The sequence below is a fragment of the Antechinus flavipes genome, chromosome 6 (assembly GCF_016432865.1).
Source record: "Antechinus flavipes isolate AdamAnt ecotype Samford, QLD, Australia chromosome 6, AdamAnt_v2, whole genome shotgun sequence".
NCBI classification, from domain to species: Eukaryota; Metazoa; Chordata; class Mammalia; order Dasyuromorphia; family Dasyuridae; genus Antechinus; species Antechinus flavipes.
This window is the reverse complement of record NC_067403.1, coordinates 165,239,755-165,256,920: the sequence shown is the minus strand read 5'-3', so window position 1 is coordinate 165,256,920 and position 17,166 is coordinate 165,239,755. Positions and strand designations below refer to the sequence as shown.

Below are 17,166 nucleotides of genomic sequence, written 5' to 3'. Positions count from 1 at the left end.
CTCCGACAGCAATGTACCGAGCCCAGAAAGACTGAGAGGTTCGCAGCCCGCGATCCTGCCGGGATCGGTTGGGACATGCTGACCCGTTACTGTCCCCGAGCTGTGGTGGCTACCACCCGCCGCCGGTAGCCTTCCCTAAAGCTCCCCAGTCGCCGCCCCTCCTGCAGCATTGCAGCTGGTGGGGAGTCCCCTCCGCCCACCCCCTCTCACCCCTCCGCTGGCCAACCCTTCGACCCTCTCTCCTGAGACAGGTGTTTCGGCCCTTCTGGTTCTCCTGGCTGCTTTACGCATCTGTTCAGCTGGCACCCCAACTGACCCGGGCCTCCCTCGCTTCCCGGTCTCATCACGCTCCACCTCTCTTTTCCGCTGATCAACCCTACCGGCAAGTTGCCTCGGGAAGCTTGTAAACGGGTTCCTGGGCCCTTAGAGCTCCCCTCCTCCGGATTTGTTTTCTTTTTTGCACCATTGAAAAAAACGTGATGTTCTTTTCCCCGGGGATGCAAGAGTTTGGTCTTGCCTGTAATAATTACTACACGGGGACGCTTAAGTACAAGGCTCTCTCTTTACTAAGAGAAAAATAATCAAGCAAGATAAAGAGGATGAAAGGCTTTTAGAACCAACCACTTCCCCTTTCAACCCTGGAGGGAGCTTTCGTCTTCGTTCCACTCCCACAGCACAGCTCTCCAAAATGCTTCAATGCAGTCCCATCCTTTCACAGTTATTTTATGGTTCAGGCTCCTGCCAGACCACCCTTCGGCAACTGAGTGTGACAGAACAAAAGAATGGAAGGATACAGGTTCTGCAACTCAACTCCTAAAGCCACTGGAAAAGCTAAGGCATTGTTAGATATGTGTCAGAAGTATCAGAGGATTTTAAAATATATGCAGACAATAAAACACCTCAAAGGCAATACTGGGTTCTGTTTCAATTTTTGGTTTGATCCAGTTAAAGACAGTTCTCCAGTAATGAAAGGTTGTAACTCATTGTGATCCACAACGAATGAACTGAATCCACCATAGCACTGAATTAGCTTTCTTGGGTCAAGTCTTCTCTTCCCAAAGAGTTTTCAAATGATACCCGATAAGCCAAGGATCCCTCCAGCTAGTTGCAGAAGTCATGAATCACCCCAATTTTTTTCTAAGCACCACAAATACAATCTTATCAAGATCAAGTAAAGTTGGCAATTCTTAATAGGCTATCCTATTATCCAAAACTTCCAGTGATTTTTTTTTTCTTAGCAGAGAATGGAGAACTGACCTAGAAAAGATCTGAGTTCAGGACTCATCTCTGACATTTCCATATTGGTGTGTGGCTCTAACAAATCATTTAATCTCTTGGTGCCCTATTTAACTAAGATTAAGAGTTTCAGAGAAAGTGCCTACCTGTGTTAGTAGTAGTCTCTCTCACCTGGGAGTTCCCTATAGCAATTCAATCATAAATCCAGATTCTATTCTATTCTTAATTTAAAAATTCTTCAATAAGCATATAGAAAGTTTCCATAGCCAGAAGTCAAAATTGATATGGTATAATTAACTTTATAGAGATAGCTTTTACTATGGGTTTGCTAAACACTATTTAGAATAAGAGCAATTATTAAATAATAAGTAATAATAAAAATTATGAGTAATTATTGCCTTAGACCCTATATCTCTGAAAAAATGCCTTATGATTTATAGAGATGCCTCAGCCATACTTTGTTGGCAAGATTAAAGAACAAAAATATGTGGTTATTTCTGGTCTACCTACTGTCAATTAGGAATGTGCTGTGAATTATTTCTCCAGGAGAAGTGATTAATTAGTGCAAATTCATTTCCTTTTTTTTGTTCAGTTAGAATGTAGGCAAAGTATATATAAGCACACACATAAACACTCACAAACACAAATGCTTAGTATTTTACTTCCCTACAAAACATAGAATCTTTGTTCTTAATTAGTTGCACTTTCACATTAAACTAACAATTTGGGGAATTTTTTGTCTCCAAGTACCTCCCAAGGATTTTTAAATTTTCAGAGAGGATCTTAACTCTAGGGAATGACTTTCTAATGATGGAAATTTCAAGCAGGTCCATGCAAAAGAGATTTTTAAATAATAGGATCTTTCATCATCACCCTACACATCATTTCACTTGGGGTTCTGTAAGTACAGTCCTTTGAGAAGGTGATACTCAGTTTATTTTACAAAATAAGGTACAGTCAGTCCCAATTTCAGAGGTTGCCTCCTGGCCTTTTCTTCTCCACATGTTCTTATGCTAGGTCCTCTTTATCCTCAGGATTGATTTAAGGATTAGTGGCAATCTTTTAATAAGAAAGAAAGTAAAAGTTGGTGCTTGATGGGAAACAAGGTTCTCAAATTGACTATAATCTAGTCATTATGATACTCATTTTTATTTTGAAAGAGAAACATGGAGTTGGTGAAGTTCAACTCTACTCTTGACATAATTTAGTGCTGTCTCTTCATCCCAAGTATGCGCATATGTGTAAAGCAAACCGAGGTGGAGGATTGTTGAGATGCTTGTGCACTTTGGAGAAAATTCCCTAATCTATCCAGTTAAGTCAACAAAGTTTTTAATGAGCCTTTATCATGTTTCAGGCATTGAAAGGGCATTTGTGTCCCCAGTGTTAAATGCCCAGGAAAGAAGGGAGGAAAGTTGGGGGAGGGGAGAAAGAAGGAAAGAAGGAAGGAAGGAAGAGAAGAAAGGAAAGGAAGGGAAGAAGGAAGGAAGGAAGAAAGGAAGGAAGGAAGGAAGGAAGAAAGGAAGGAAGGAAGGAAGGAAGGAAGGAAGGAAGGAAGGAAGGAAGGAAGGAAGAAAGGAACGAAGGAAGGAAGGAAGGAAGGAAGGAAGGAAGGAAGGAAGGAAAGAAGGAAGAAAGGAAGGAAAACTGTTTCCACTTTAATGGAAACTAACTTTAATGGGAAATAACAATTGTGTATAATAGTCCCTGTATCTCTAAACATTGAGTACAATGAACAAAAAGTTAATAAGATCAATTAGGATAATATCTATAAAGTGTTTAACACAGAGCTTGGCACATAGAGGTACTTAATGAATTCTTGTTCCCTTCCCTTCCCCTATCAAAAAACTGATTTTGTTCTCAAGAAGGATAGTTGAATTTGGGAAAGATGAGATATCCCAAAGCACAAAATAGACTCCTGTGTTACACAAATAATTAACTAAAGAAATCAACATATTAAACATTAATCATAGGCACGAGAAAAGGGATAGGCATACATTGTGAATTTGTAGAAGGTTGGGATGTTGCATGTTTAGATAGAGATAATTCTTTCTTGTCAGCCTGTGCACTCGTTGTGAAAGTGACTCTTGGAAAAGACTCTTATAAGACAAACTGGAACCATAATTCCAGGACTTGAACCAGTATTCACTTCCCAATATTACACACTACTTGTTTGTAGACCTTGCTCTAAACAATAACCTTGATCCATTGATGAGAAATCTGTTTTTATGTCCATCTCCTGGATTCTCTACTTTAGGACCAATGCCTTAAATGGTATACTATTTCTTCTAAATTAGATTTTTGTTTTTTTTCAATCAGCAAGAATTCAAACTTATGTCCCTCTCACCCACCAATCCCACACTGAGATTGCAAGAAAAACAAAATCCCTGTTATAAGAATATAAAGTCAAGTAAAACAAATTTCGGCATTGGAGATACACACACATATATACACACATTCATATATATATATTTCTTGTACTCTGAGCCCTTCATCTCTTTAGCTGAAGGTAGGTAACATATTTCAACAATAATCCTCTAGAATTGTGGTTGATCATTAAGTTGACCAAAATTCCTAAGCCTTTCAAAGCTATCTCTATGAACAATATTGTTTTTGTTATATAAATTGTTTCCCTAGTTCTGCTAGGGACAGCTAGATGGCATAGGGTTAGAGCACTGGCCCTGGAGTTATAGAAGACTTGACTTTAAATGGAGTTTAAGATATTTACTATCTGTGTGAGCACGGATAAGTCACTTAATCATATCTCAGTTCCTCATCTGGAAAATGAGGACATACTGGAGAAGTAAACCACTTCAGTATCTTTGCCAAGATAATCCTAAATGGGGTCACAGGAAGTTGGACATATCTTAAATAACTCAAGAACAGAAATCTGTGTTCACATCATTCTATAGTCTTACAGGCCAATAGAATTCCAAAAAATACTTCTATACTAAAACTTGTTTAGCTACCTCCCAATCAATAGATATCCCCTTGTTTCTATTTTTTTCCCTAAAAAGAACTACAAATATTTTGTACTTCCATAGAGTTTGTTTTTCTTAGAACTAATCCATTTCCTTAATCCTTTTTCCCTTTAATCTCTTTTCTCCTTCTTCCTTCTCCCCTTTCCCTTTATTTTCCTTCTTGAGTGAAATATATTTCTGTATATGTATCCTTTCCTCTGTTGACCAGTGAGAGAGAGTGTGAGGTTTTAAGTATCAGTCACTCTCTCAACCCCTACCTCCTTATTTATCTAAACTTCTACTTGCACAACTTGATTATGTGAAATAATTTTCCTTTACCTTTCTCTATTGTACTTCTCCCTACATCCTCCTCTTGCTCTTACTATGGATTCTTTCCTTTCCTTTTCATTCTTATTTTAAGATCATCAAAATATAATCACTCTCAGGCCTTCTGTCTAATTAGAATTTTTCTTTTAACCATAATGCTAAGGTTCAGAGAAAATTAAAGTATCATATTTCCATATAAGAAATATAAGCAGTATTCTTGCTTAGTCCTGTATAGTTCTTTATTTATGTTTGCTTTTATGTTTCTCTTGATTCCTATATTTGCATTTTAAAGTTTTTGAACAGCTTTGGTCTTTTTATCAGGAATGCTTGCAAGTCTCCTATTTTATTAAAGGTATATTTTAAAATTCTTCTTGGTTATAAGTCTGTATATTTTGCTTTCCAGAATATTGTATTCCAAGCTTCTCTTCCTTTATTTTTTTTTTAATTTTTATTTAATAATTACTTTATATTGACACTCGTTTCTGTTCCGATTTTTTTTTCCCTCCCTCCCTCCACCCCCTCCCCTAGATGGCAAGCAGTCCTTTATATGTTGGATATGTTGCAGTATATCCTAGATACAATATATGTTTGCAGAACTGAACAGTTCTCTTGTTGCATAGGGAGAATTGGATTCAGAAGGTATAAATAACCCGGGAAGAAAAACAAAAATGCAGATAGTTCACATTCGTTTCCCAGTGTTCTTTCTTTGGGTGTAGCTGCTTTTGTCTGTCATTTATCAATTGAAACTCAGGTCTCTTTGTCAAAGAAATCCACTTCCATCAAAATATGTCCTCATACAATATCGTTGTCGAAGTGTATAATGATCTCCTGGTTCTGCTCATTTCACTTAGCATCAGTTCATGTAAGTCTCGCCAGTCCTCTCTGTATTCATCCTGCTGGTCATTTCTTACAGAACAATAATATTCCATAACACTCATATACCACAATTTACCCAGCCATTCTCCAATTGATGGGCATCCTTTCATTTTCCAGTTTCTAGCGCTTCTCTTCCTTTAGAGTGTTGGATTCTAAATAATGTATGATCCTGATTGTGACTTCTTGTTACTTGAATTTTTCCTTCTGGTGTGCATGTGCATGTGTATGTATGCATGTAATATACATATGTGTATATATATACATATATTTTATATATATACAAATGCTTAAGTAATTTATATCTATGTACATGTATCTAAATGTTTGCATATAAAACTGAAATATACACATGTAAACATATAAATACAGCTATAAGGATGTGTGTCTATATGTTTGTATATAAATATGCACACTGGCATGTCTATATTTAAAAATTATAAAATCTTATCCAAACAATAAATTTCCTAAAAAGACATGTATATACTGCTGTAAGAATTTGTCTATGTATCTGTATATATGTATGTGTCTGTATTTATTTATTTTGCCCCAAGGCTCTTGATTTTGGTTATTATGTTCCTGGAAATTTTCATTTGAAAGTTTTTGAGGAAATTTTTCTATTCCCTTTGGTTCTAAGAGATCTGGGCAATTTTTCTTAAATGATTTCTTGAAATATGATATATAGGCTCTTTTTTTAGTTATGAGTCTCAAGTTGTCCAATGATTCTTAAATTATCTTTCCTTGGTCAGTTTTCCAAGTCATTTGGCTTTCGAGGGGCTATTTTTTGGATTATTTTCATAAAGTTATTAGCTTCTTTCTGATTCATTTTGTCTTTTTAGGAAATTTATTGTTTGGATAAGGTTTTATAATTTTTAAAAAAACAAACAAAAAAAGATTTTATATTTCTTATACCAAGTGGTTAATTTTCTTTATAATTCTTTCTTTCGTAGTTTCATTTCTTTTCCATTTTTTCTTCCAGTGCTCTTATTACACCTATAAAAACGTTTTTAAATTCTTTTTTTTCTATTCTTGCTTTATCTCTTCCAAAAATTCTTGTTGAATTTGTGCCCAAACTGTGTTTTTCTTTGAGACATTGCTTATAGATTTTTTGAAGTCATTTTCTTCTTTTGGGTTTATGTCTTGAGCATCCCTATCACCATGATAACTTTTTATGATGGGATTTTTTTTTTGTTTGTTCATTCTTCTAGCCTACTTCGTGAGTTTGGAATTTTTGTTAAGGTCAGATTTACTGCTGCTTTCTTGGAGTATTGATTATTGTATTGCTTCAGACTTTCAGGGACAACAACACTTCCAAAGTTGTCTGATCCAAAGAAAAGTTGCTGCCCCATGGTCTGAACTCTTCATGTTCCTGACATGGATGTGGGTCTCAAAGTGTGGTGCAGTGAATCCTGGAGGGTCTCTGAAATCCTTTCAGAGGGTCTATAAATTCAAAATTAGTTTTTTTCTATTTATGATAAATATCTATTATGTAACCCATATAAACAAAAATTCTTTGGACATATTCTCAATAGTTGTTAATACCGTAAAGATACTGAGAAAAAGAGTTTGAGAACCACTGGAAGCAATATGTTTAGTCCTCCCTAGCTCTGTAACTAAAACCTGGGTAGTAAGTGACAGAGTTGCCACCTGTTCCTGCATTCTGCACAGACTTCTTCAGAGAGAGACCACTGAGACCACTTCTTGCCCTAATACATAGCTTTTCCTTGCACTGGAATATTCTACAGAACTTAAATCTGGCCAGACCCTCTACAGACCTCTTTGTTTCCTTATTTTGAGCTGGAGTGGAAAAATGATTCACTCTCATTTTTTTCTTGGGTTTCCTTATTGAAATTTGTTCTGGTGCATTTCTTAGTTTCATTCAGAGGAGTTGGAGTATATAGAAGTGGGGTGGGGGAGAAAGGGGCAAGAGCTCACTCTTAAGATCCTTTATTTTCTTCCTGTTACTCCCCATCTTATAGTATGCTATTTCTGTAATCACCCTCCTCCTTAAAAATGTTGCATACTGTAGTGATGATTTTAGAAATAAAATACATGAAAGTTAGTTTTTCTTGGAAAATTTCTTGGAACACCCACACAGATGTTATGGGCTATCTCAAAATTGGTGTTATTCACTGCTATTCCATCTTATCCAAACTAGAATGTGAAATTAATTTTAGTTAGGAACTATGTCCTAGGTTTCATTTTAAGATTAAAAAATGGGATTACTTACTTAAGTTATCCCCAAGATCTTTTTACATGGTATTGTAACATTCTAGGAGGATGTCCCCTCATATATATAGCAAGATATCACAGGGCTATGGTCCTCCTCAGTCTACTATTTTACTCCAATACTTTCATATAAAGAAAACTGATCCAGGACTACAGCAGTCCTATTGTCCATTCTCATATGAGATTTTGATTAATGTCATGGATCTTTTTTTTCCCCCTGAGGCAATTGGGGTTAAGTGACTTGCCCAGGATTACACAACCAGGAAGTGTTGTGTCTGATGACAGATTTGAACTCGGGTCCTCCTGACTTCAGGGTTAGTATTCTATCCACTACACCAACCAGCTGCCCCTCAGACCATTTTCAAAATGTTGAGAGGGAAGAAAAATGGATTGAAAGGATGTCTTTATCTAAAACCAAGAACACGCAGTTATATTCTTATTGGAGGGAAGAGAAAAAAATTAGATTATGGCTATTTTCTTCCAACTTTGAAATGGTTAAGAATGTTTTTCAACTGGAAATCAGCTTAAATATTTCCAAAAATAGTATGGTCTATTTGTAAATGAAGCAGCTAGTATGTTAACATATACTTATTCCTAATTTTATTTTATATATAAAGATTCACTCCCTGATAGATTGAAAATTGGAGTGGGAATTCTGAGTTTTAACCCAGAGAGCTTTTAGAGTTGTTCAATTCTAATTCTAAGTGACCCTATTTGGGGTTTTTGTTGCAGAGGCACTGGAGTGGTTTGTCATTTTCTTCTCCTTTTTAGATGATGAAACTGAGGCAGACAGGATTAAGTGATTTGCCCAGGGTCACACAGCTATTAAGTATCTGAGACTGGATTTGAAATCAGGTCTTCTTGACTACAGTCCTCAAACACTATCCATTGTCCCATCTCATAAGGGTTACTATCCCTTTAAACTTGACCAATAGATAAAATTGTTCTTCAAATTACTTTTCATTCTATTGATTCATAAGTCAAAAGGACTCTTGAAATCAATATGGAGCAGTCCAAGCAGGCAAATTTCTTCTACTTTATAGAAAAAACTCTTATAAATAATAATTATGAGAAATCTTATTTAGGAAAAGATTTTTAAGTTTTAATGTCCAAATTGTATTTAAAATTTTCTAGATTCTATGATTCACAAGCATTCCTAAAATTACATTTCTTTTACAATACTGATAAGTAGAATATAATTAAATGTCCCAAACAGGGATAACCTTTTGTGGTCATCACGCTTACTTGATGTCACATAGTTACATAATTCATCCAGGCATTAAGAATGTAGCATTTGGAAAAGTCTGATAGGATTCTCCATGGAAGAATAGTTTTGTTTGAAAACCTATATCTGACAGCTGAATCTACAAACTGTAGGCCAGTGGCCTTAACTTAGACTCGTGGGAAAATGTTGTAATATACTAGAAAAGGATGATAACTGAATATCTAGAAAAGAATTAGTATAGATGGATTCATCAAGAACAGATAATGGTAGTCGAGTCTTATTTCTATTTGTGAAAAGCCTATTAAATTGTGATGTGAGGGGAATGCTATAGATAGAGCTTATTTATATTTTAGCAAACTATTTAATAAAGTGTGCCATGTTATTCTTATGGGGAAGGTAGAGAGATGAAGAAAAAAATATACTTACATATGTTTGGAACTATTTGAATGGCTGGGCTGAAAGAATAATCATTAATGGTTCCATAATAATTTGAAAGGAAAGATCTACTGGAATATTCTGTGATTCATGCTTGGTCCTATGCCATTTAAGATCTTTATCAATGCTTTTGATAACAAGATAAATGCCTTTTTTATTAGGTGACATAAAGGTAGGAAGCAAACCTGGCACACTTGAAGATAGAATTAGGATTCAAAAACATTTAACAGGCTAAAGTGTTGAGACAAACCTAATAAGAAAAGAAATAAAAATCTAATAAAGAAAGTTAATCAGGATAGATTGAAATTCTTATCCTTGAGAACAAGAAGCTATCTTCCCAAATACAAAATTGGGAAGGTATGCTTGGAAAGCAGTTCTCCAAAGAACCTAGTTTTACAAAAAAAATAGCAGCTCTTTTAGTGGTGGCAAAGAATTGGAAATTGAGGAAATGCCTATCAACTAGGGAATGGCTGAACAAATTGTGATATATGATTGTGATGGAATACTTTTGTGCTACAAGAAGTGATGAGCAAAATGTTCTTAGAAAAGCCTGGAAAGACTTGCATGAACTGACAGAAAGTGAAGTAAACAGAGCCGGGAGAACATGGTACACAGTAACAACAATATTGTATGATGAACAACTGTAAATAACTTAGCTATTCTTAGCAATACAATGATCCAAGACAATGATCCCAAATGACTCATGATGAAAAATGTTATCCATCTACATAAAAAGAATTGATGGAGTCTGAATACAAACCAAAGCATATTTTTCTTTTCCTTTTTTTATTTCTTCCCTTCTTCTTTCTTTCCCTTTCCTCTTTCTCTCCTTCCCTTTCATTCTTCCTTTCTTCCTTCCTCCCTTTCTTTCTTCCTTCCTCCTTTCCTCACTCCTTCTCTCCTTCCCTCCCTTTTTCCCTTTCTTTCTTTCTTTCTTCTTTCTTTCTCTTTCTTTCTTTCTCCTTTCTTCTTTCTTTTTCTCTTTCTTTCTTTCTTCCTTCCTTCTTTCCTTTCTTCCACAAAATAACAATTATGGAATTATGGACTCATTATGTGTAACCTATCAGATTGCTTACTGTCTAAGGGAAGGGGAAAAAGATAGAATTTGGACATTAAAACTTAAAAAAACCCTACAACAAATGTTAAAATTTGTTTTTACATGGTATTAGTAAAGAATAAAATATTTTGAAAAAAACAGTTCATCTGAAAGACTGGAAGATCTGAATTTCATTTTGTTATGAAGCAGCAATGTGATATGATCACCTAAAAGGAAACATAATTTTGGGCTGAATTGAGACCAGCATAGTTTCTAGGAATGTGGCTAGATAGTTTAGCACAGTGGTATGGTAATATGAGCGATGGTTTGGAGTGTACACTCACTCTACCTTGAATTTGATGCAGCTTTTTCTGGGGGTAATCATATGTGAGCTGGGAGTGGGGATACTCCCAAGGGTGACATAAATATTTTCTTAGCACCCTTTTGGAGTAGTAATCACATCTGTGATTTCTTTCCCTAAGTTTTTAGTAGTCTCCCTTCTTTCATATACCTTTAAAATAAATCCCTCAGTGCCCTCAAAATTGTGTGCACCTCCATTAAGGAACCCCGCTGTCCATTTGTTGTACTTCATATAACACAACGGTAATGAGGATATTAAGATCCAAATTCAGTGGCTGCTCCTTTGAGATTGATAAAACTATTTGTTGGGGTAATATTAACAGATCGTTACCATTTTAAAAAATGGTTTTTGTCCTCCCAATTTTGTTAAATGTATTCTGGTCTATCTGGCTTAATTGGGTATTTCTTTCCCCCAGTCACTTATTTCTTATAATTTTCCATAACCCTGCTCTCTAAGATTTTACAAATGAATTTTTTTTTCTAAAATGATGTTGCCCTTGGCTATCATATCTTTTTACTTGGCAGGGGGAACAAGTGTTTGATCTCCTTTTTCTTACAATTAATTAGGAATTGCTAAAAAAGTTGGCAAAATTTCTTTTGAAAATTATGAAAGTTTCTACTGATGTCTGCTCTTTTACTCATTTTTCACTTTTCAACTTCAATGGCTTCTTTAAGTTGATGATGTTGGACAACTTTTCTGGGCTGTAATCCCATTTGGTTTTTCCTAAATAAGTGGGAAACTCTTTTGATTGGTTACATATCTCTTTGAGGAAGCTTTGCAGGATCCTGGGGCTTGGGGCAACCAGCACAGTGTCATCTACAATTAGGAACATATGGAGGATCTCATCATTCATAGGGAATCTTTCTTCAGCCACCTCTTGATTTATTCCTTCCTGGATATTTATATTCCCTACTTATACCCTCAAGGCACATGTAGAATGGGGAAGTTAGTAACTAGATTAATAGTTAGCAATGCTCTCTTAAATGCTTTATTAATAAAGTTGAAGGTTTTTTCCATCCCTTTGGTATCTTCTACCTTTTCATTTCCCTTATGAGTGGATCCATCACAGTCCTCATAGGATATATCTATATATCTGGGACAGACAGTTCAAATGGGCCATGTGTTTGGTTTAGAATTAAACATAAGAAGGAGAGTAGACTGGATCTTCTTGAGGAAATCACAAAGCTTCCATAATGGTCTCAACCTGTCCTAAAAACAAAGACCCATCTTTAAGAAAATTAATACCATTTTATTTTTCTAAAAACATGCAAAGATAGTTTTCAACATCTACCTTTGCAAAACTTTGTATTCCAAATTTTTCTCTCTCTTGTACCCCCTTTTTCCTCCCCAAGAAAACAAGCAATCTTATATAGATTAAACAAGTACAATTCTTCTAAACATATTTCCATATTCATTATGCTGCTCAAGAAAAATCAGATCAAAAGGGAAAAAACATAAGAAAGAAAAAGACAATAAGCAAGCAACACCAACAACAAAAAAGGTGACAAAAAATATGCTTTGATCCACATTCAGTCCCCATAGTTATCTCTCTGGATACAGATGGCACTTTCCCTCACAAGTCTAATAGAATTGTCTTGGATCATCTCATTGTTGAAAAGAGCCAAGGCCATCCCAGTTGATCTTCACATAATCTTGTTGTTATTGTGTACAATGTTCTCTTGGTCCTGCTCATTTCACTCAGCATCAGTTCATGTAAGTCTCTCCAGGCCTTTCTGAAATCACCTTGCTAGTCATTTCTTACAGAACAATAATATTCCATAATATTCATATACATAACTTATTCAGTCATTCCTCAGCTGATGGATATCAACTCATTTTCTAGTTCCTTGCCACTATAAAAAGGGCTGCCACAAACATTTTTGCACATGTAGTTCTTTTCCCATTTTTATGATCTCTTTGGGATATAGACCCAGTAGAGATACTGCTGGGTCAAAGGGTATGTATAGTTTTATAGCCCTTTATCATAGTTCAAATTATTATATTATTATAATACAATATTAGCCTTTATGTCTAAATCATGAATCTATTTCAACCTTATCAGGTATAGGGTATTAGATGTTGACAAAAACCCATCTTTTTACTATTGATATTTTTAAAAGTGGTATTATATGACTATGAGACATGGAATACAATAATTTCAAAAGAACTGGAAGTTAATAACCCAAATTGCAATGGAAATGTGGAGAATGGGTGTGAGGAGGCTTTAACATAGCCTAAAGAATTAATTTCCTAACTAGTAACTAAGTGCCTAGTAAGGAACTTAAGAGAATCATAGGGATGTCTTCAAGGAAAATTATCATTGAAAAAGGTAGACTGAACCTGGAAAGGAATAATAGCTTCCATGTTCTACTGGTATCTTCATAACAAGAAAAATCAAGAAAGGTTCCCAAAATGACCCCCTGTGTCAAACCTATAGGGAGCATATGTGAAAGTTGCACAGGGTGGGTAGCCATGACTGTGTTATCAGTGGAAGTAATATCCAAATTGATGAGATCACAGATGTATTTGGGTATTTACTCATTTTTATTCTTCTAATTTGTGTTTTTCCCCTTTGCTCTCACAAGTTGATGGTCTGACTGGGTGCAAACAGCTGATTTGGAAATGACTCCCACTTCAGCAACCAGATATATCTGGTAAGATATAGTCAATTTCATTTGGGGGGCACCCCTTGACCCTCTTGAAAAAATATCCATAGTATATAAGCATGAGTCTTTGAAGAAATCTTAAAGCTTTTGACCTCCTGTTCTCAGTCCTGAGCCATGAGTTTATTTGTCACCATCTTCCTCATGCCCATTTTTGCATTCAAGTGATCCTTTTGATTTCAGGTTCCATATGTCATCTGGTTTGGGTTTTTTTTTGGGGGGGTTATAGTGAGAATGTAATGATGTGCTATTTTACACTTCCCTAATATACAATATCCATAGAATATTGCTATAGATGAGCCTTTATTTCTATGGGAAACCAGGTCATTAAAGGGGTTTTTCACTTTCCTAAAGGTAATTCAACCAATCTTCCATTGAACAATTCTGGGCCCAAGTCAGTACCGCCAGTCCTAGATGGATAAGTCCTCTAGGTTATCCATACATTCCATTATCTGAATATGGTACAGATATGATCATGCACTCCTACTCTCTCAGTTCACTTTCTGGGCTAGCCAAAATGACACTTTTATTATTTTTAAATTATTTTTATTATTTATTTACTTTATTATTAAACATTAAACAAAAAGGGAAAAACAAGACAATTGAGTGGCATAGTAAATAGAGCTGTAGATATAGAATCAGGAAGACCTGAGTTCAAATCTGACATCTGACATTTATTAGTTTTATAACCTGTGAAAGTCATTTAACCTCTCTCAGATTCAGTTTCCTTACCTGTAAAATACAGATGATAATAATAGAACCTACCTTCCAGGTTTGTTGGGAAAATAAAATGAGATAATGTTTTGTCAAACCTCAAGTTGCTATATAAATGCTAACTTAAAAAAAATTTAAATAATAACTTTTTATTTTTCTTTAATAATAGATAAAAGCTAACTCTTAAGTATAATCTGAGCATAACTGTCTGGATCACACTCCCTTACAGATACATATAGATTTCAGAGGGAGATGGGCACAAACTTGCTTAAATTAAAAGGAAATCACTAAACAGGGAAACCAAAGTGTCTGCTTAGAGAACAGGATTTTTCTGCTCTCCTGTAAGACAGAGTCACTTCTTAGCTGGGTGATACTATTAAACTATTGAATAGTTAATGTTACATAAAACTTTAAGGTCTGCAAAGTACTTGCTATATTGTAAAATGATATTAAAGTTTAAAAAAATGCTAAAGTTGTTACAAAGTTTTTCAGGGAAAGCAGAGAACTTGAGCCCAGGGTCTGCAGAGCTACTACTCCCCCAGCTGGTTTCTGAGGTAGCAGCATTAGTTGTTGCAGCAAAACAGGATGGAACCCATAGAACTGTTCAAAACTTGCTAAGATCTTAGAGATTTCTGTATCTCAAGCCTTAGGTAGCAAGGCAAACCTCTGAGGAGTTTCAGCTTGCAAGATGGGCTAGGACCAAAGCAGCAGCTTCCCTGTCATCATCAGCTCCTTTCTCTTCCTTTTCCTGGGCTTGCCTTTTGGCTTTGGGCTTGTCTAAACCCAAAAGCTTAACTTTGGTCATTAAATCTCAAAGCAGGATTTCTTGTGAAATGACTCACTTCTCTAGCTTAATAATATACCAGAATTCACATTTCTGTCTTACAAATCATGGATAGGTAATTTGACACAGTTGTCCCACAATTACCAAGAAGTTTTTGGTAAGAGAGTTTCCTCGATATCTGCACAACTGTGTTATGCAATGAACTGCTAGGAAATGAAACATTTTGGACATCTTTTCCTCTTTTCCCCTTTGAGTTGCTTTCTCTCAAGTCCTCTAAGTACTTTTCCCTTGGGAGACTATTTTCTTTCAAATCTTTTCAAAACTATTTCTCCTGTAGAAACTGCTTTTCTCAATGATTCTTACACAAATGTACTTTCTCCTACTCTTTTATTAAATAAAAATTACCAAATAAGAGCAGTAAATATTCTATGTATAATTCTCTTCAAAGAGGCTCTGTAATATTCCAATGGGAATATTAAATGTACTCAACAAACAGAAGCATCTGAAAAAAAGTCCCCATCCATAAGGAATCACTTTCTAACTTGAACTCCCTGCTAGATTCATAATAGTGAATACCTGTAGTGAATAGCCAGCTCTTTGTTTTATGCCTTTATTTGTCTTTATAGTCAGAGGGTCATCAAACAGTATTATTTCTGTTATGTCTTTCCAGGAATCTTGAATGATCTTGATGCATTATTCTATTGGCTTTGCTATTTGGCAGGGAGAAATACAATACAGTCTCCAACAAATTAAAAATTAATATCATTCAGAAGGCAATGGAGAGATGCATGATGGGTGTGAGTGTTCTGTAATGTATAACTAGGAAGAACTTTGAAGAATCGGAATAAAAGATGTCAGCAAAGTAATGGATGATAGAGAAGATAGGTTGATGGTGGAGTGAGGTCAAAGGATGACAGGTGTATACCCAGAGTGCTTATACCCAGAGTGCTTACTTTAATGTCAGGAGAAAGTAAGGAAGGCTTCCAATACCTTGGAGTCAGTTGATCAATAAATATTTATTTAGTGCCAATTATATGCCAGGCACTATGCTAAGTGGTAAGGAATCAAAGAAATGTAAAAGAAAACAATCCTGGTTCTCAAGGAGCTCACAAGAGACTGATAACTTACCATGTTGTGAATATAAGGGAGCAGCAGATAAAACAATGCAAGCTGGGACAGAATTGAATGGTTTTCAATAGGTATTTTTGAAGGGGGTTCCTAAAATGATCTATTTAAGTATGAGGGGATAGAGATGATTCATTTTCTTCAATTCACTTCTCTATTTATTCAATAATCATTGGACAAGTATCTCCAATATCGATACTTTAGTCAATGCATATGGACAACTTGTGTTCCTCTTTTTCCATCACTGAATTACCATCACCACATATCCAGAAAGAGGTCACACAGGACTGAAGACAACTTTGTAAATTTTTCTTTTTTATGGGTTATAAGAGTCTTGTTTTAAAAAATGGAGGCAGCTAGTTGGTGCACTGGATAGAGCATTAGCCCTGAAGTCAAGAGGATCTGAGTTCAAATCTGGTTTCATACACTTAACACTTCCTAGCTGTGTGACCCTGGGCAAGTTACTAATTGCCTCAGCAAAAAAAAAAAAAAGAAAAAGAAAAAGAAAAGAAAAGTATAGCTTGCAGCCAAGTCATACTTGAAAAAATTGTATTTAATTTTTAGTTTTCTCTTTTGCTATTATCTTGATAAACAATACCAAACTTATTTCCATATAGAAAGAACACATAGAAAAGGAATGACCATAAAACCATTGATCACTATTAAGTCTACCTTACGGTTGTTTTTTTTTAAAGTATATAACTAATGCAGCTTTGTAGTAAAGCTGTTCTGCTTCTCTGTAAATTCCTTTGATTTCCTCCTTTCTCTAAGTAAAATGTTTTATTGATGCTCTTTTCTTTCTCTTCTTTATGTTTTTGGTATTATTGCCTTTATCTTGCAAAACTACACAAACACACACACACAAACTAAAAGCCCTTCCTTGTAACAAATAAGCATAGCCAAGCAAAAGAAATCTATGCATTGGTGATATTTTTTTCATTTGGTACTCCTATTTCATCATTTGCTGTCAAGAGATAAGGAACATAACTCACCATTATTCTAATCATGGTTGACCATTCTTCTCATTGATCAAAGTTCTCAGATTTTCCCAAGTTGTTTTTCTTTACAGAGTTATTATTGTGTAAATTATTTTCTAGTTCTGCTCACTTCACTTTGTATCAGTTTACAGAGGTGTTCTCAGGTATCTCATCATTTCTTAAAAAGTAAAATGAAATTACTTTATATTCATATATCATAATAT

At 35.2% G+C, this 17,166-nt stretch overlaps 1 protein-coding gene across 3 annotated transcripts in view; it reads left to right on the top strand.

Annotated features, from left to right (window-relative positions):
- Positions 1-17,166, top strand: part of TMEM150C (transmembrane protein 150C) — a 57,686-nt gene that overhangs the window by 613 nt on the left and 39,907 nt on the right. Inside the window, exon 2 of one of the 3 annotated variants that reach the window (XM_051964046.1) lies at positions 13,265-13,333. The exons of the other annotated variants lie outside the window; for them this stretch is intronic. Within the exon in view, the coding sequence (XP_051820006.1) occupies positions 13,302-13,333 (32 nt within the window). The 5' untranslated portion in view covers positions 13,265-13,301. The remainder of the gene's footprint in view (positions 1-13,264; positions 13,334-17,166) is intronic. 3 annotated transcript variants of the gene reach the window in all.